This window comes from Chenopodium quinoa, unplaced genomic scaffold (genome assembly GCF_001683475.1).
Source record: "Chenopodium quinoa cultivar QQ74 unplaced genomic scaffold, ASM168347v1, whole genome shotgun sequence".
In the NCBI taxonomy this organism is placed as follows: domain Eukaryota; kingdom Viridiplantae; phylum Streptophyta; class Magnoliopsida; order Caryophyllales; family Amaranthaceae; genus Chenopodium; species Chenopodium quinoa.
Genome location: NW_018744348.1, coordinates 59,028 through 76,664, shown reverse-complemented (window position 1 = coordinate 76,664; position 17,637 = coordinate 59,028). Strand labels below are relative to the sequence as shown.

The window sequence follows — 17,637 nt, the reverse complement described above, 5'->3', positions numbered from 1 at the left end:
GCGACAATTCTACGCATTTAGGATACATGATAGGGAAGAAGAGGGTGACACCTTGATAGATTCCGGGCGCTTATTGCAACAATTTGATGTTGATGCATACGCTGCAATGGAACAATATCGATTATCATGGATAAGGAGAAATCAAGGCAGGCTTCGCTCTGATTTATACAGCGGACTCCAAGATGCAATCAGGCTGAAGATGTCAATGCTACTGATGTAGGTCGATTATTCATATTACCATCATCCTTCACACGAAGCCCCCGTAATATGGCCCATCATTATCAAGATGCTATGGCAATTATTCGTGTTTTGGGTCCGCCTGATTTATTTATAACTTTCACTTGCAATCCAAACTGGCCTGAGATTGTAAATGAGATATCTACACGTGGAATTCGTCGCACTGAAGATAGACCAGACATTGTAGCACGTGTTTTCAAGATCAAATTGAAACAAATGCTTCGCGAATTGAAGGATAACAGGAAGTTTGGAAAAGTCATTGCAAGTGAGTTGTGTTGATTAATTATATAATCATACTATATTTTTTTACATATCTAATTAATTAACATGGGACATATTTCATGTTACAGATTTTTATGTCATTGAATTTCAAAAGCGCGGACTTCCACATGCGCATATTCTCATAACATTGGCTCTAGAAGATAAGCCTAAGTGTCCAGAGGATATCGATGTAATTATCTCTGCGGAAATCCCTGACAAGGATGTAGATCCTTTGGCATTTGAAACAGTTACCAAGAACATGCTCCATGGACCATGTGGGCCATGTTTAATCGATGGAAAGTGTTCAAAACATTTCCCGAAGAAATTTTGTACTGAAACCACCTTTGATGATAATGGCTTTGTGCAGTATAGACGTAGACAGCATAGAGAGCCCATCATTGTTAATGGAAGGGAAGTCGATAATCGTTGGGTGGTACCATACAACAGAGATTTATGTATTAAGTACAATGCGCACATAAATGTTGAGCGTGTTGCTGCGAGAAGTGTGGTAAAGTATCTATACAAGTATGTTACTAAAGGTCAAGATCGAGCAACAGTTGTCATTGAAAACAATTCGACCACACGACGTGGTCAAGAGGTACGACAAGGAAACATAGTGGATGAGATAAAACAATACTTAGATTGTCGATATGTATCGGCCATTGAAGCATGCTGGAGAATATTTGAGTTTGATTTGCAACATCAATATCCTTCAACAGAACTACTTCAGTTTCATCTACCTGGTGAACAATTTGTAGTTTTCAATGATAATGATGATCTGCACATAGTCCTCGAACGACCGAGATTGCAACAAACCATGTTAACTATGTGGTTTCAAGCTAACAAGGATTTTCCAGAAGCAAATCAATACACTTACCAAAATTTTCCTATGGGATTCACATGGAATCGCTCTACAAAAAGGTGGGCACAACGACAAGAAAGACCTTGCATTGGTAGGTTGCCTTTTGTTCATCCAAATTCTGGGGAACAATATTACTTACGGATGCTTTTAACTAAGGTTTGTGGAGCGGAATCTTTTGAAGATATACGAACTGTTGATGGTGTCATCCACCCTACCTTTAGATCTGCATGTCATGCCTTTGGGTTGCTTGATGACGATAATGAGTGGCATGAAACTCTGTCAGAAGCCTCTAACTGGGCATCAGGTTCACAGTTGAGAAACATGTTTTGCTCCATATTGATGTTTTCAGAAGTAAGTGATCCGAAACAGTTGTGGGAACAACATTGGGGTGAACTTACGGATGACCTAGAGAGAATGATGCAACGTCAAACTAGAAACCCTAACTTACGATTAACTCCCGAAGAGATGCAGAATCAAGGATTACAAGAGATTGAGCATATATTGAATAAACTTGGAAGGTCATTGACAGATTTCCCTGACATGCCACAACCTTCTTCAGAGTTAGCACGCAATGCCTTAAATCGGTTGATAAGAGATGAACTTGAATATGACACACATGATGAAGCTAACAGATTTGATACCTTAGTTAGAGGGTTAAACACGGATCAATATAGAGTATATGCTGCAATACTTGATGCTCATTCTCGAGATGCAGGTGGCCTATTTTTTGTCTACGATAGTGGTGGGACAGGAAAGACATACCTATGGAACACTCTGATTGCGAAATTCAGATCTGAAAGAAATATCGTGCTCTCTGTGGCTTCTTCGAGAATTGCTGCTTTATTATTGCCTGGTGGTAAAACCGCACATTCGACTTTCAAGATTCCTTTTGATCCTGATCAACATTCCGTTTGTAACTTCAAAAAAGACTCAACCCGTGCTGATTTGATCCGTGAAGCATCATTGATTATATGGGATGAGGCTCCAATGACCCATCGATTAGCATTTGAGGCAGTAGATCGACATTTTAAGGATATTTGTAGTGACAATAGAGTTTTCAGAGGTAAATTGGTTGTTCTTGGTGGAGACTTTAGACAGATACTTCCCGTGGTGCCAGATGAAGGACGAGAATCTATTGTTGCAGCTACCTTGCATCGAGCGTCCTTTTGGAGAGACTGCCAAGTTATGTGCCTAAGGATAAACATGCGTTTATGTCGAAGTGACGTTCCCTCCGATACTCTTGAACAAATTCGAGAATTTGCTGATTGGATAATAAAAGTTGGAGAAGGAGTTGTAGTAGGAGTGCCCATTACAGAGGAAGGTGAACCAAATTGGATTGAAATACCACGTGATTTTTTGATAGCCAATGATGAACATGGTTTGCAAAATCTCATTAACTTTGTCTACCCCAACTTGCCTTCAAATTACACGGATTGGGAGTACCTCAAGGATCGCGGAATTCTAGCACCAACAAACAATGATGTAGATGAGTTAAATTCGAAAATTTTATCAATGCTACCAGGAAACGTGCATAGGTACTATAGTTCGAATACTTTGGGTCATACAGGAGATGGTGGGATCCTTGATAACATGGAGCCTATGGAATTATTAAACTCATTAAATTTGTTGGGTCTTCCAAATCATTGCTTAGAGCTGAAAGTTGGTGCCCCAGTAATATTGATGCGAAATATGAACCAATCCATAGGGTTGTGCAATGGAACACGCCTTATAATCAAGAAATTGGGTTACAGAGTGATTGAGGAAAAAGTGATCACAGGTCCTAGAGCTACAGAATCTGTTCTAATTCCGCGAATTGATTTAACACCTTCCAACAAGAAGATAGATCTCCCTCTTAAAAGAAGGCAATTTCCATTAAAATTAGCCTTTGCCATGACAATAAATAAGAGCCAAGGACAGACGTTGAGCAAAGTTGGCATTTTTCTCCCTAGGCCCGTGTTTAGTCATGGCCAATTATATGTTGCAATGTCACGAGTTACATCTCCTGCCGGGCTAAAAATCTTAGTACAAAATAAGAAGGATGTTTCTCACAGTTTGACTAAAAATATTGTGTATAAGGAAGTATTAAACAGTGTCAATTAGCTATGTATGTAGTTTTTTATAACATTTATTTAGTAACTCTTAGCAATGTTTGTTTTAGTGTGATTTCAGAGCTATACTATTTTTATAATATATTAGATTTTCTTTGTCATGTTAATTCTTCTATTTTACTTTTTTTTTTTTTTTTTTTTTTTATTTTCTTTATTTAAGAATTATTTCATTATCTATACTATTTATGTAACCTTTATACATGTGCGAGGTTGGATCAATAATGAAATATTATGTAAATTATTTTTTTATGCCCACTTCAATGATGTTAAAATGCAGGAAATGTACACAAGATACACACCATGTCGTTGTATTACCCTTACGACATTGAATGTGAATATTATAGTGCGTTTATTATGGATGGTCAATGAACAATGTAGAGCTAGAAGTACAAATTACGTCCATCGTTAGTGGAGTATGGTATTCATTGACTCAGAGGTTTGAACTATATTTTTACGTAGTGCTTACTTTTTTTTTCAATATATTCATTTATTTGACACTTATGTATGTATGAAAATTTCAATTTCTAGGGGGACGAAGTTCAAATCACACTATTTAATGCTGATTGGTAAATATAAAGAGATCTTCAAACAAGGAAAGGTTTATTCAATTGCTCAGCTAGATCTTATGCCTCTAGATACATCTTACAAATATTCCAATAACCAAATGAGGTTGAAATTTGGCAACAAGACCATGATAACAGAAATTCTTGATGATTGTGATGATATCCCAAGGTACAATTTCAGGTTTATTGAATTTTGCCACATTCCACAGTACCTTCACCTGTGCAATAGTCCTCTCATCGGTATGTGTCTTTTAGTAATTAAAATAAATAATACTAATATTTATTGCATTTTTAAAATTATTTTTTTGAGTTTTGAAGGTCATATCCGATCTTTTTTCTTGATGATGAATGTACACAAATGTTATTGGATTGGTTATATATGTGTCTGAATCATATAGAGTCTCGGGTGGGAGACAACAATTCAAAAGAGATGTGTTACTCTGCAACACAAAGTAAGAGCATATTACAAAAGTTACAATATGTTTATGTAATCATAACAACTTATGCAATGTTAAGTTTTTTTTTTTCTTTTTCTTAAAAAAAAATATATTGACATATTTTGATTTACAGCATGGAAACAATGAGGCTAACTTTATGGGAAGGGTTTGCTCATGATCAAGGTCGTTTCTTATTCAATGAGCTTAATCAGGATCATGTGTTGGGTGCATCCATGGTATCAGTTGGCTCCTATTATGGTAAAATAAGTTTTTAAAAATTAGATAACCATGAAAAGACTATGGTGTCATTTTCATTATTATCATTGCTTTGAATACTTTTACTAACCTTCCAATAGGTAAATGTCTTTCGACTGTTGGACGTACCAGACTTTTTATTGATCCTGATATTGATGAAACTGACGATCTACATGGCTGGTAAGCCTAAATACATCATAATATACAATGTAAGTTTATATTGCATACTAATGTACTTATATAACTCATATAGGTATGCGGATGATGGATATGTCCAAAAACTTATCAGTTGGAGTCAGATATTAACTAATAGTATCTCTGAAATGGAAATGGTGTTTAATGCAAAAAGGATAAAGTTAAATCAGTTTTCAGCGGCTCATAATGTATGTATATCAACAATTATTGATTTCATTTTCTTATACATGAGGTATTTAATATTTGATGTGTGTTTTCAGGTAAAATACTTTCGAGTACTAGCAAAGGTGTTATCTATTGATTCTTCTATGCCTATTTGGTATGAATCATGTGCTCAACACTTAAGGAGAGCTGATATGTGCGTGGAGTGTGACCCCTCTTTTAGTAGGCCAAGGTATTTTCACTTTTTTTTATTTTATTTAAAAAAATATAATTATAATCTGCTTTACATATCACTATACCTAATTATATCATATCAATAATAACAGATATAGAATCAATATAAAAATTGGTGACGCTACAAATACAATGTCTGTTACACTCTTTGGCCAATATGCTGAGATGATTATCGGTTGTCCAATATCAAGTATTCAAGCGATGACAGATAATGTAAGTATATCCTTTAATCATATATATTAAGGAATTACTCACCGGCATAACGGATACATTTGTTATTTATGAACAGGAATTTGGAGACTACTTTCTAGAGGAGTATCTGAGTGAACGATTGATGAATACATTCACTTTCATACTACATGTTCCTGAGATAGGAAATGATGATATCATAGTTGCATCTGTTTTACAAGTAAGATGGGAGGAAGAATTCTATTATCTGACACGAGAGATGCGTGGACAATCTAATTGAAGACTTAGATTCATTTAGCATAATATTTCAAGACTTTAATTATATATATATATATTTTTATATGAATTCAACACTTGGTTTTTTTTTTTTTTTTTTTTTTTTTTTTAATTTGTAATCAATTTGTTTTTTTATTTTTTGGGTTTTTGTTGTTATTATTTTGGTTTTATTAAATACCATTTGTATCTATATACTTTTTTTTTTTTTATCCTATCCTTAATTATAACCCGTGCATTAGCACGGGCACATTCTAGTTTATGGTAAAAGAAAGGGAAATTTTGCAAATTGTAGTCATTTGTTAGTATTTTACAAATTGCAGTCATTTACAAAAAAAATTACAAATTGCAATCCAAAAGTTTTTATAAATTGTAAATTACAGCCCAATATAACTTTTTTTTATCGATTTACGTGTCGAAAAATATTCGAATAAGGTTTTAGGAGCCATTGATCCGAATTGAGCTTGGAATTAGTAAAAAAAAAAACCTAAGTGCCTCGTTTTTACAACGAAAAATAGTTAGCCCTAAATCGATATTTTTTGTTATGCAAAATGCGGCACTTGCATTATTGTTTTGCTAATTTTGAGCTCAATTCGATTCCTTAAAAACTAAAATGACCCCTACAACCTTAACTGAATATTTTTCGACACAAACACCGATGAAAAAGTTAAAACGTGTTGTAACATACAATTTATAAGAACTTTTGGGCTGCAAGTTACAATTTTTTTATTAAGTGGCTGCAATTTGAAAAATACAAACTTTAAATGAGAGCAATTTGCAAATTCATCTTTTTTTTTCCTAAAAAAAAACAGTTTTTCTTACCAATTTTTCAATTAAAAATAAATTCCCTTATTTTTCCCACTTTCCTTTGTTTAGTTTGTGAAGGGGAAGAATACAATTTTTCTTTTTCTTTATAAAACAAGGAAAGTCACATTTTCCTCCCTCCTCCTTACCTTCTTTTTAATTTCCTCTCATCTGCCCTTACATTCTCACTCTTATGTTTTACTTTTCTTGTATGCAACCAAATAAAGGATTACTAATTTGCAATTGTGTTTTTATATGAAAATATGTTTACCATGAAAACTAATTTTCATTAAAAATGTTTTACATCAAACCAGACGGGGCTTAGGGCCTGTTCTTTTCAGCTTATTTTCAGTTCAGTTCAGTTTCTAATTTTCTTCTCTCATAAAATATTCAGTTCAGTTCAGCTCAATTCAATTCAATAAATCAGAACAAGCTCTTAATCAGTAACATAGATACCTCCATTTTTTTTTTAACTACAAGGTATTATTTGTAAGATTTAAAAACTTCCTTTGTTGCAACTTAAAAAACGAACGGTCAAACTATTACACTTTTTTTTAGAGTAAAGAGTAAAAGGAGAGCTTTTAATAGTAGCTACATACAGATAGACTTTTTTTTTTTGGAAACAAATCAATTCATTAATAAAAAGCCATCCGGCATCTACAAATGAAATCTACATTAACAAATACATAAAATTGAATCAAATTAGGGTTTCCTTCATCAAAGCTACGATCGTTGAAAAAATCTTGCATTGTGGTACATCTCTCGCACACATTGCTGGAATATACAGCCTTTTTGGAGAGACGGTCTAACGATTTGTTGTAGCCGTAAGGATGGTTTTCATCTATTTCGCTTGACCAAAGAACTGACAATAGGTAAAAAGATGATTACCTTTTTTTATAAACCCTACCACACAAACTAACCCTAAACATAAACAAACAACTAAACCAACAAAAAATAAAGACTCCACCATAGGGAGACGGATGTATCTACACTTACTCGTGTAGATTTATTGAAACCTAAATTGCAAAACTAAAGAAAATTTAGGAAAAATGGTCGAAAATAGTCTAAGTTCTTAGACTATTATTTCCGGCCTAAACGCCAAGATTTTGGAGAAACCCTATAAGAGAGGAGAGGCAAGAGATATGATGGTTTTTTTTTGGGATATTATTGATCTTACTGATACACTTTAATTTATACAACAGAATCTATACAATTTTGTTTTTGTAAGTGCAACGGTGACTTTTCAGATTTTTTAAGTAAGTGACATGAAGGAAATAATAAATATTAAAAAAAATAAAAAAGAAAAGAAAACAATGGTCATGTTGTCAATTGGATTTTGGGATAATATTTTTGTCTATGTAACTTCCATGAATACTATAAAAGGGGGTGAATTGTAGTTTGGCTATTTAGCTAACTTTTTTGCAAAATTAAAAACGAAAGTTTAAAGAACTCAAAAATGTGAAGAAAATTTTTTACATGGAAAATTTCTTAACTATAAACAAGAAGAAAAATCATGTCCCCAAGGGATTTTATTAGATAAAGACACTTTATTAGAATAGAGCAACAACCTATTACAATGCTAAGACTTTCTCTAAAGTTTCGAGCACAAGTCCTTCAACTTGCAACTCTGGTCTCTTTCCTCTTCTTCTCATTCAACTTCACTCAAAGCTAATACAACTGCTCGAGAAGTGTTCAGCTCAATTCAATTCAATAAATCAGAAGCGTTTTTATTTCCTTACAAGCGTTTTTATAAAGTTTACTCAAAACCCCTTGATTCCCAAATTACAACTCAAGAAAGATAACACTATGTAAGGAAATAAAAACGCTTTAACTTATAGTGGAATGTAACTTTTGATCATTACACTAAGAAATACAAGTATATAATTGTGAGTGTATATTCTCACTTATGACATTAATGATTGTTCTATCTATTGTGTGCAATGTGCATATAGGGCTAATATCAGAGGCGGATCTATTAAGGTGCACAGTGAGTCACGTGACTCACCAGCAAAAAAAAAAAAAACAACAACTAAGAGACCGCCTATTACAGATAGGAGGTCTCTTTGTTGCTTCTATTTGAGATTAGCCCACTGTCAGTTTTTTAAATATCAAAGAGACTACCTATTAAAATATCAGATAGGTGGTCTCTTTGTTGCTGCTATTGCCACCACGTTGATAACAGGTCTAGCTTTCATATTTCATTAAAGAGACCTGTTATATTTAATAACCGGTCTCTTAAGTTATCTAACTTTTTTTTTTAATAATTCTTGTTTTAAAGTAAAAAATCATAAAGTTAGTTTAATGTAATAGTTTTATAATATGTATTTTTATATCCTATTTTTGGATTGAAATCATTTTGGTGAAATATAATTTTTTTTATATAATTTTTGGATTGAAACAAGTGATCAATTATTGATGGTGACTCATAAGTTCGAAAATCTTGGATCCGCCACTGGCTAATATCTCTATATCTAAAGCTTCATTACTCTAAGGGGTCGTTTGGTTGGGGGTATTCAACAAAGGGAATGGGAATCAACTACCATAAATCCCTTTGTTGATGTTTGATAGACAAAATCAATCATTCCCTTTACCCCTCCCATTACCCCATTTTCCTCTATCTTCATTCCCCACCCCCCCCCAAGGGAATCACTCAAACCCCCAAATTCCTCTTCACCCAACTACCTTGACCAAATTTCTAACTACCTTGACCACTCTTGAAAACACCAACCGACTACCGACACCACCGCCTAGCCACCATCTAACCACCCTGACACCACTAGAACCACCGCCTAGACACCATCCAGCCACCCTGACACCATCAGAACCACCACCTAGACACCATCCAGCCACCCTAACACCATCAGAACCACCACCTAGACACCATCCAGCTACCCTAACACCATCAGAACCACCATAACATCGTCGACACCCCTGCTGCTACCAACAAACCACCATCGAAACCACCTAAAACCACCGAAACCACCCAAATCCACCCGGAAAAAAAATTCATCTTCCCCAATTACCCAACTTCATTGGAATTAACCCTCACCCACCACGTTCACCACTCATTACCCACGAAATCATCACACCCACCATGAAAACCACTACAAAAACTACTCCAAAAACCACCCAAAAACCCTAACCATTTCAACAAAAAAAAACCCATAAACAACCCCCAAACACCCAAAAAACAACATATGACACTCTATTAACAAACAACCTACTAGATCTATAAAAAAAATCACTTAAAAAAGAGAGAGAAGAGGGACAACATCAACAATTAGAAAGAAAAGGGGCGGCGGTGCGGTGGACGAGGGAGGGCGGCGGTGTTGCAGGAAATTAGAGGGGAGTAGGTTGTCGGCAGGGAGGGGTGGGGACCGACGAAGGGGGTGGGGGAGCTCGGCGCCGCTGGGAGGAGGGTGGTTGGAGTTTCGTTGTTGGCAGTGATTTGGTACTTCCATGTGAAGTTCAATCTTCATTCTCTTTCCCCTTTGTGAAGTGTGAACAAACAACCTATAATAAATAAGGGAGTTGCTTTCCATTCTCCCTCTTTCCCTTTCTCTTAGTCATTCCCTTTCCCCTTAGTGAACCAAACGGCCCCTAATAGTCTCGTTGAACCTTTTCACTTTCACACTAGTTCTTTGACCCATCTTTTTATAATTAATTAAAGAAAAATACAGTCGTGTTGGATTTTGTTAGATTCGTTTCGATAAATAATTTCTAAATATTGAATTTCAATTATGACTAAATAGTAGATATGTATATATTGAGGATATATTTTGAAAAAAGATATTTGGGAATATTAGAGATAGCTAAGCACAGTCTAATGGGAAAGATTATACTTCCAACTTTGAGGTTAGTGATTAATACCCTATTAAAGAAGTTTTGAGGGTAGAAATCCCTTGTATTTCCTCAAAGTTGAATTTTGGTCATAATCTTTTCTTACTTTATAAATAAACATATTTTTCGTGAAAAGTGGAAACAAATATTTCCTCAATCTTTTATCTATAGATTTTTTTTTTTTTTTTGAGGGAAATCTTTTATCTATAGATAATTAAAGAGGATCAAAATTTAATATTGACAAATATACTCGTATCAATTAAATTAGGGATTTATTTCAAAATAAAGGGAGTAATCCCTATCTGAGGTTTGCCACCGTAAAACTTGTTGTAATTTCACCAAACACTCTCTTTCCCTCTTCAATAGTTCACTTTTCTCACTCTCCTACCTCTGAGTTTACACAAACACTTTTTCAGTGAACTGCCCCAAAAATATCGTCCGATCAAACCCAGATTATAATCCTTCACTTCCCCTTCCCACTTAACCTTCCTTTCCCCAGGTCATTCTCTCTCCTCCTTTATACCCATTTTGACTTTTAATTTTTTTTTTAAATTTTTAATTTTTTATAATTTCTATTGATGTTTTTGAATTGAAATTTTGTCAGAATTGAAAAAGAAGAAGAAGATACTGCCATGGACACCAATGCTACGGCTCTGCCCAAGGATACCACCAATAATTCCCAGAACGGCCTGCAGGTATGGTAAGAATTTTCAATTCTTATTTTCGTATTTTATTCAATTCTTATTTTCGTGTTTGTTTTTTTTTTTAGTTCCATTAGTTTATTTGAGTAACCCCGTTTGCCCATTACATTGCACAATTTTGTGGTATTATTTGTGAGATATAAAATATTTTAAAGTTGCGAGTAATTTGGACTAGAGGTAGTAATATCTTACATGGTTATACCAAGCGGGTAGCCACATATAAGAATTTGAATTTGTGTACGAGCAAAGCTCCGATCTATCTGCTAAACAAATGACGTTTATCAACTAGCAATTTTGATTAGCAAATTTGGATTTTCTCATATTGTTAATTTAGTTTATAAAAGTGGTGTGTGCCAAGTTGAGATCTAATTTGAATCAAAAAACAAATTCAATTAACTTAAAATAATATTTCTGGTAACAAATTAGTTAAAAAAAGTTGTTGCAGTGACACATTAGTAAAGTTACAGGTTCCGGCAACTTAAGCCAAAAACAATGGCCTGCCATATTTTTTTGGCTTGTTTTTTTCATTTGTCATTCCTTTATTGATCTGATTGAATAACAAAATATTTTCAATTGTTTCTAAGTCCTAATATGAATTAAAAATACCAAGTGTGATTTTTTCCATAAATTACTTAATACTTCCTCTGTTCTATTAATATTGCAATAATGGACTTTTTGCACTATTCATCACTCTTGTTTGACCATATAATATGAGTTATACGTTAAACAAAATATAGTCAAATAGGATCTTGTTGGATTCGTCTCATATAATACTTTCACAATATCAACTTTTTATAATTTTTACTCTTGCATAATTGTAGATATTTAGCATATAAAATGTGTTTTGGGATGCGTAATTTTCTCCTTGTTGCAATATTAACAGAACAGAGGAAGTAACTATTATTATTGTTATTTTATTTTTTCTTAAATTTAAAGCTAGTGCTATGTATTAAAATTGATGTCATTAAGGTCCCGTTCTCTTCACCTTAATTTTGTTGAATTGAAATTATTTTTACTGAATTGAAATTATTTTTGCTGAACTTAAATTATTTTTACTGAACTGAAATTAATTTCACTGAACTGAAATTATTTTTGCTGAACTGAAATTATTTTTACTGATTTTTTATTATAACTCTTCTTTAAGAAAACTGAATTTTACTGAACTGAACTTATTTTCTGATTTGACCAAACTTTGACCTTAAGTGTACGATAATTAAGATCTTGTTAGATTCGTAATAATTTGTATCTTATTAATATATAGTAATATATAATTTTTATATTACGAAACTAAAGATATTTTGTGATAAAAAGTTGCACATAAAGCATTTGAAACTTATTATATTTTTTTTCCTGGAATAAGTAAACTGTAGAATTGTATAAACTTACGGCTTAACTTTCATTAATTGGGGTAAAACATATATATACAACTCTTATCCCTAGAGTTACCTTAATTAGGTTACTAGAAATAAGGAAACAATATAAAAGATAGAAATAAATATATCTTCCCAAAATATATCCTCAATATAAACATAAATTGAACTTAACAAGACCTTAGCGTTATTAGTTGATGTGAGCTTATGACAATTGTGACCCTATACTTTTCACCTTATTTTGGTTGAACTTAAATTACCTTTACTGAATTGAATTATTTTGCTGAATTGAAATGTTTAAGACTTTTCTAATGGTCTATTATACTTGCTCATTAAAGTTACCAATTAAAATTTGTTATTATGCCAAGGGAACTTAGTTTTATTGAACTGAAATTATTTTTGCTCCCTCCATTTTGTAATAATCACAACAATAGGACGTGCACAAAGTTTTAAGAAATTTATAAGTTAGAATCATAATGTGAATTTTATAATATAAAGTATAGTTAGTGCTTTGGTGGAGATATATTTGATTGCTAGTTATAGAGTAAAAAAAAAAGTAGTATAAGTAGGTTAAGAAGAGAAAAATATTAAAATATTTATGCAAGTGGGGAAAGTGGAAAAGATAAATAATAAAATAGCGTTGGGTCTTGTAGGCGTCGTTCGAAGTGCGCCTACGTCAAAACATGTGGTGAATATGCTTGACACTCATAAAAAGTGAGAATTGACAAAATACGAATAGGGCAAAGAAAGTAGGGAGCTGCCAATAACTTTTTAAGGAACTTGTAAACCGTTTACGGATCATAAAAGACAACCACAAATAAAGGGACAACGATAGGCAACAACGATTAACCCGTGAAGGTTACACCCCATCCATAATCCATGAGATTACTAACTCCATATGATTTAGAACCAAGAAACGAGGATCGGGGATGATGGTACGAAGTGAGACATGGAGTCACATTCGCCCGTATTGACCTCTACTCGATTCTTATAATGAAAAAGTGAATCCTGCGATTTCAAAGGCATGCAAACAAAGATTCAATTTGCTCCAAACTATTACTATGCTAAATTGGTTGAATATTAATGCACACATAATTCTATAATATGATGATCACTTGATTAAACAACAAGATTAAAAAGGAACATAAACCGGTCGTTCAAATTATCTTATTAGGCATGATTTTCAATTACATATTCCTTTTAACATGCAATATAATGATCATAATAACAATAGAATTAACATTAATATTAGAAGCAATTTAACAATAAATCCAACAATATAAAATCGTTAGAAAAATAATAGAAATAAAAGGAACATAATTCATACTTCGATTTTGCTTGCTTGCAACTATAGTTGCTGCGGTTTTTCGAGCTTTTCTCACTCAATTCTTCGTCAAATTTACTTACATCTCTTGCTAGCTCCCTCATTTTCGAATCTTTACAAGGATCTATGTAAGTTTCCTTGTTTTTTCTCTTGAATTTTGATTCAAATGAGTAATTTCATGTGAAACCCTTGAAAAATAAAATTGGGTTTTTATTTTTTATTTTTTATTTTTTTATTTTTATTTTGAGCTTTTATGTCGAAATTCTTGCCATAAATTAGCTTGTATATGAATGCATGTCGGTTTGTGAGCAATTTGAGACTAAATTTGCATGATTTGGTGAAGAAATGAACAAATCACCATTTTCGGTACTACTTTGTTCGTGAAATGGTGTTCTTGTTATTCTTGTTGTTTCTTTGCACTTGAAATGATGATATAATGGTTGTAGATCTTGTAAAACATGCTATAATGTGACGATCTATTGTTTTTGTGCAATTTCGAAACATGCTTTGTTTTGTGTATGTATTATATTGTCGTGGAGAATATAGTATCATACGATTAGGAGAACTATAATATTAGTTTGTTATTGAGAAACTAAGTACTAGAAATGATTCTGTTATTTTGCTAATTTTTAGTCTTGAGGTAAAAATTTAGTGTATAATAGAAAGTGCAATTTGAGGCAGTTGTTAAGCTATTTTTTTGAATAAATAACTTAGGAAATTATGCTAAGTATTTGGATTTTTATTTTTTTTGTTTGAACGTAATAGCATGCCTAGACAACGAGATCGAGACATTTCTACTCGTGGCCGGCGTCAGGCTTTCCGAGAGGACACTCCCACGGTTTTTGAGGGTATAGATGATGCCTTGGAGACTGAGCCTCGCCCCTCTACGAGTAGGGGTAGATGGACTCCACCTCCGTGGACACCAGATGAGTTGGTTTTCTGTCGTGAGAACCATATTTCTCACCGTCCACTTACCAGCATAGTCGATGGCGTGCTTCGCCATCATGGATCAGGAGCTGGAGATTTGATTCCCCGGCTATACAGGATCATCAAAGGGGATCCTATTACCAACGCCTCGTGGGAGTCTGCTGGTTTGGGAGATTTCTATTCAGCGGTTGTGGGATTTCGCAGCCCTCGAGGTTGTGGTTCGACAATTGTTCGAGCGCTGTTGGAGTATTTTTGGGATACTACCAACACTTTTCACTTTGCCTGGGGAAAGATGACGATGACTCCTCTAGACTTCAGTATGATCAGCGGCTTGCGCTTTACCGAGCGGCCTGTACTACAGATTCCTGACCTGACTTGGGGGGCGAGCGAGGCAGCGGAGTTATTAGGTCCTGTCGTTCAGCATATCAGGACTCGACCAGTGTCTCGGGGTGGTCATAGGAGTGGACGATCAGAGTTGGCTTCTGTTCTTGCCCATGGTTTTGACATAGCTGAGACGACACCTGAGCAACGAGTACGGATCTTTATCTTGATCCTTATTTCCGGGACTCTTTCTCATGATAGGAGTTCTCGTGCGCTTATTTGCTACCTGCCGTCTCTGGTCAGGATTGGTGAAATAGGATCCTACAGTTGGGCTAGTATTGGATATGCTGATCTACTCTCGTCGATGCGTCATGGCTGCAGGCAGCTGAACGATCAGTCCCCTGTTGTTGTCTATGGTTTGTGGAGAGTCGTAGAGGTGACGATCTTTTCCTCTTCTTGTTTTACTTTTATCGGTTAAGCTCATATGCTTAGAGGTCATTCTTGTTGCAGTTGTGGTTTTATGAGTACTTTCCGGGATTGGCCCCTCGACGGCGTCGCGGAGCGGTCCATGATTTCCCTGTCGGAGCTAGCTGGCGTGACCGAGGTGAGTCACGAGTGGAGTCTGTATCGCGTTTGCGCGGGCTGCTGCGTCGGGGCACCTGTACTGTTGGTGTAAGGATCGATTTCACAGTGTATTATTTTTTTACTTAGATGTTATTTTTCGGCATTCATTGAAATCTCTTATGGTTTTCAGGTTGCTGTCGAGATCCAGTATCGGCCTTGGGATGGCATGACAAACCTTCCCGAGGCTTTGGAGCTTTCGGCGTGTCGTACTGTTTTCTTTGGTACAACACGCTTTGTTTGGTACCTTGGAGAGCGTGTTGTTCGTCAGCACAACGCTAATCACTTTGTAGTGTCATTGCCTCCACCGGAGTCGATGTTAGACTCATGCTTGCTGGGTGAGCTGCTGGATCGGGGGTAGCGCTATACGTTTCCTTGGCAGGAGCTCGTGCGTATGGAGAGCGATTATTCCTTGGAGTTGCTTCCTTCGTTGGCCCCTCCCCCCCGTCTTCCCGAGGTTTGCTTTTTTTTTTTTTTTAGGATTTTATTTTACTAGTTCGTGCTTAAACTGTCGAATAACCTGATTATTCGATCATGTTTTAGACTACTGCTCGTCGTAGGGGGAAGGTCGAGCTCCCTCCTCAGTCTGTTCGTTACCCGGGACCGATTGGTATGATTGAGGAGCATATTGCTGATGCACCAGAGGGTTTCAGACAGGCGCAGGAGTCCATGCCCGATGAGTTCGAGCCGGTAAGCTTTTTGACATGTCTTTCAATCTTCTTAATACTGCTTGTTACTGTTTTTTTTTGTTTCAGCTCACGCACTCGGATATGATGGGTTTTATGAAGTTGATTGATGATTTGAAGCACTTTATCATCAAGCTACGATGTGGTGCGAGTTGTCAGAGTGGCTCCGACGATGCTAATGAGGTATATTCATCTGTTTTCTCATGTTTACCTTTTCTTGTATCAGTGATATCTTTTCATTTTGTGTCTTTCAGGAGCGACAGAGGTCTCGCTCGCGCTCGAGGCATAGAGGCTCGGACGAGGGGGAGCCTAGTCACCGCAAACGATCCCCGGAGGTTCGTCGACATTCTCGGACACAGCGGCAGCAGCCTTCTCAGACATTTCAGGGGTTTCAAACTCGGTGGCCACAGTCTCAGTTTTCTCAGCCATTTTAGGAGACTCAGTGGCAGCAGACTCGGCCCTCTCAGCCGTTTCAGGAGACTCAGTGGCAACAGTCTCGGCATTCTCAGCCTTCGCAGCTTGAGTATAGGCCGGTCATTACTCCTACTGACTAGGGTTTATTTTCAGTTCCATTGTTTGGGATGATGCCTCCTCGGACGATTCCTGCATCTTGGAGTCAGCCTACGTAGTTTACTAGGTGGACAGTACCCGCTTCTTCTGTTGGAGTTGTTGGTACTAGTAGAAGGGACACTACTCCTCGCACTCGGATGATGGAGAGTCTTTTTGGTCTGTCATTCCCTTACTCGCGACCTCAAGATGACAGTGATCCCAGCTCTGGATCTGAGTAGTATTGACCGAGGGTTTTTATTATGTACCCCGTTGATCACATTTCACATCATTTATAAACCATGACTCACTTTGTATATTTTATTCACACTTTACGTATTTGACATTATTTACTCAATTAGTGTGCAAGTTAGTGTGTGCTTGAGACTGACTGTGTGTGATTGTGTATTTAGTAATGATGCGAACAAAAAATCGTTATTTTTCGTAAGTGAGGGTACCGACCTTCCCCAGAAGAAAAAGAAAATAAAAAGAAAAAATGGGACTAGTTTTACAGCTTAAAAAAATGTAAATATAATAAAAATGGGACAAGTTTTACAACTTTCCCAAAATAAAAAGAAAATAAAAATAAAAAATGAGACAAATTTTACGGCTTCTCCAAAAGAAAATAAAAATAAAAATTAAAAATGGGACAAGTTTTACAACTTTCCCAAAAGAAAATAAAATAAAAATAAAAATTAAAAATGAAACAAGTTTTACAACT

General features: G+C 35.3%; 3 protein-coding genes across 6 annotated transcripts; all 3 read left to right on the top strand.

Moving 5' to 3' along the window:
* The first annotated feature begins 267 nt into the window (after nucleotides 1-267).
* Nucleotides 268-4,907, top strand: LOC110696333. Its single transcript, XM_021873625.1, has 5 exons — nucleotides 268-502; nucleotides 588-3,222; nucleotides 3,997-4,200; nucleotides 4,602-4,726; nucleotides 4,825-4,907. The coding sequence occupies exons 1-5, from the start codon at nucleotides 268-270 to the stop codon at nucleotides 4,905-4,907; spliced, it is 3,282 nt and encodes a 1,093-aa protein (XP_021729317.1).
* Nucleotides 4,908-4,982: 75 nt separating this feature from the next.
* Nucleotides 4,983-5,849, top strand: LOC110696318. Its single transcript, XM_021873610.1, has 4 exons — nucleotides 4,983-5,106; nucleotides 5,179-5,312; nucleotides 5,407-5,527; nucleotides 5,604-5,849. The coding sequence occupies exons 1-4, from the start codon at nucleotides 5,047-5,049 to the stop codon at nucleotides 5,781-5,783; spliced, it is 495 nt and encodes a 164-aa protein (XP_021729302.1). The 5' UTR covers nucleotides 4,983-5,046; the 3' UTR covers nucleotides 5,784-5,849.
* Nucleotides 5,850-10,586: 4,737 nt separating this feature from the next.
* On the top strand, nucleotides 10,587-17,301 carry LOC110696272. Of its 4 annotated transcripts, XM_021873551.1 has the most exons (8): nucleotides 10,587-10,919; nucleotides 11,025-11,120; nucleotides 14,581-15,499; nucleotides 15,574-15,735; nucleotides 15,818-16,141; nucleotides 16,228-16,374; nucleotides 16,440-16,553; nucleotides 16,625-17,301. In XM_021873551.1, exons 2-5 carry the CDS (start codon nucleotides 11,053-11,055, stop codon nucleotides 16,043-16,045), a joined length of 1,377 nt encoding a protein of 458 aa, XP_021729243.1. In that variant the 5' UTR covers nucleotides 10,587-10,919; nucleotides 11,025-11,052; the 3' UTR covers nucleotides 16,046-16,141; nucleotides 16,228-16,374; nucleotides 16,440-16,553; nucleotides 16,625-17,301. The 4 variants fall into 4 exon arrangements, with proteins under 4 accessions (XP_021729243.1, XP_021729242.1, XP_021729244.1 ...); XM_021873550.1 differs by having other exon boundaries at nucleotides 16,228-16,553; XM_021873552.1 differs by lacking the exon at nucleotides 10,587-10,919 and having other exon boundaries at nucleotides 11,038-11,115; nucleotides 16,228-16,553.
* Nucleotides 17,302-17,637: the final 336 nt, after the last annotated feature.

What these genes read in the sequence shown, in the direction of transcription:
- LOC110696272 (XM_021873551.1), top strand. Translation starts at nt 11,053, where the DNA reads ATGGACACCAATGCTACGGCTCTGCCCAAGGATACCACCAATAATTCC. An exon ending in CAGAACGGCCTGCAGGTATG is followed by an intron (nt 11,121 to 14,580) that starts GTAAGAATTTTC and finishes TGAACGTAATAG; the next exon opens with CATGCCTAGACAACGAGATC. An exon ending in GTTTGTGGAGAGTCGTAGAG is followed by an intron (nt 15,500 to 15,573) that starts GTGACGATCTTT and finishes TTCTTGTTGCAG; the next exon opens with TTGTGGTTTTATGAGTACTT.
- LOC110696318 (XM_021873610.1), top strand. Translation starts at nt 5,047, where the DNA reads ATGGAAATGGTGTTTAATGCAAAAAGGATAAAGTTAAATCAGTTTTCA. An exon ending in AGTTTTCAGCGGCTCATAAT is followed by an intron (nt 5,107 to 5,178) that starts GTATGTATATCA and finishes GTGTGTTTTCAG; the next exon opens with GTAAAATACTTTCGAGTACT. An exon ending in TTCAAGCGATGACAGATAAT is followed by an intron (nt 5,528 to 5,603) that starts GTAAGTATATCC and finishes ATTTATGAACAG; the next exon opens with GAATTTGGAGACTACTTTCT.
- LOC110696333 (XM_021873625.1), top strand. Translation starts at nt 268, where the DNA reads ATGGCCCATCATTATCAAGATGCTATGGCAATTATTCGTGTTTTGGGT. An exon ending in GATCTCCCTCTTAAAAGAAG is followed by an intron (nt 3,223 to 3,996) that starts GCAATTTCCATT and finishes TTCAATTTCTAG; the next exon opens with GGGGACGAAGTTCAAATCAC. An exon ending in GATTGTGATGATATCCCAAG is followed by an intron (nt 4,201 to 4,601) that starts GTACAATTTCAG and finishes TTTGATTTACAG; the next exon opens with CATGGAAACAATGAGGCTAA.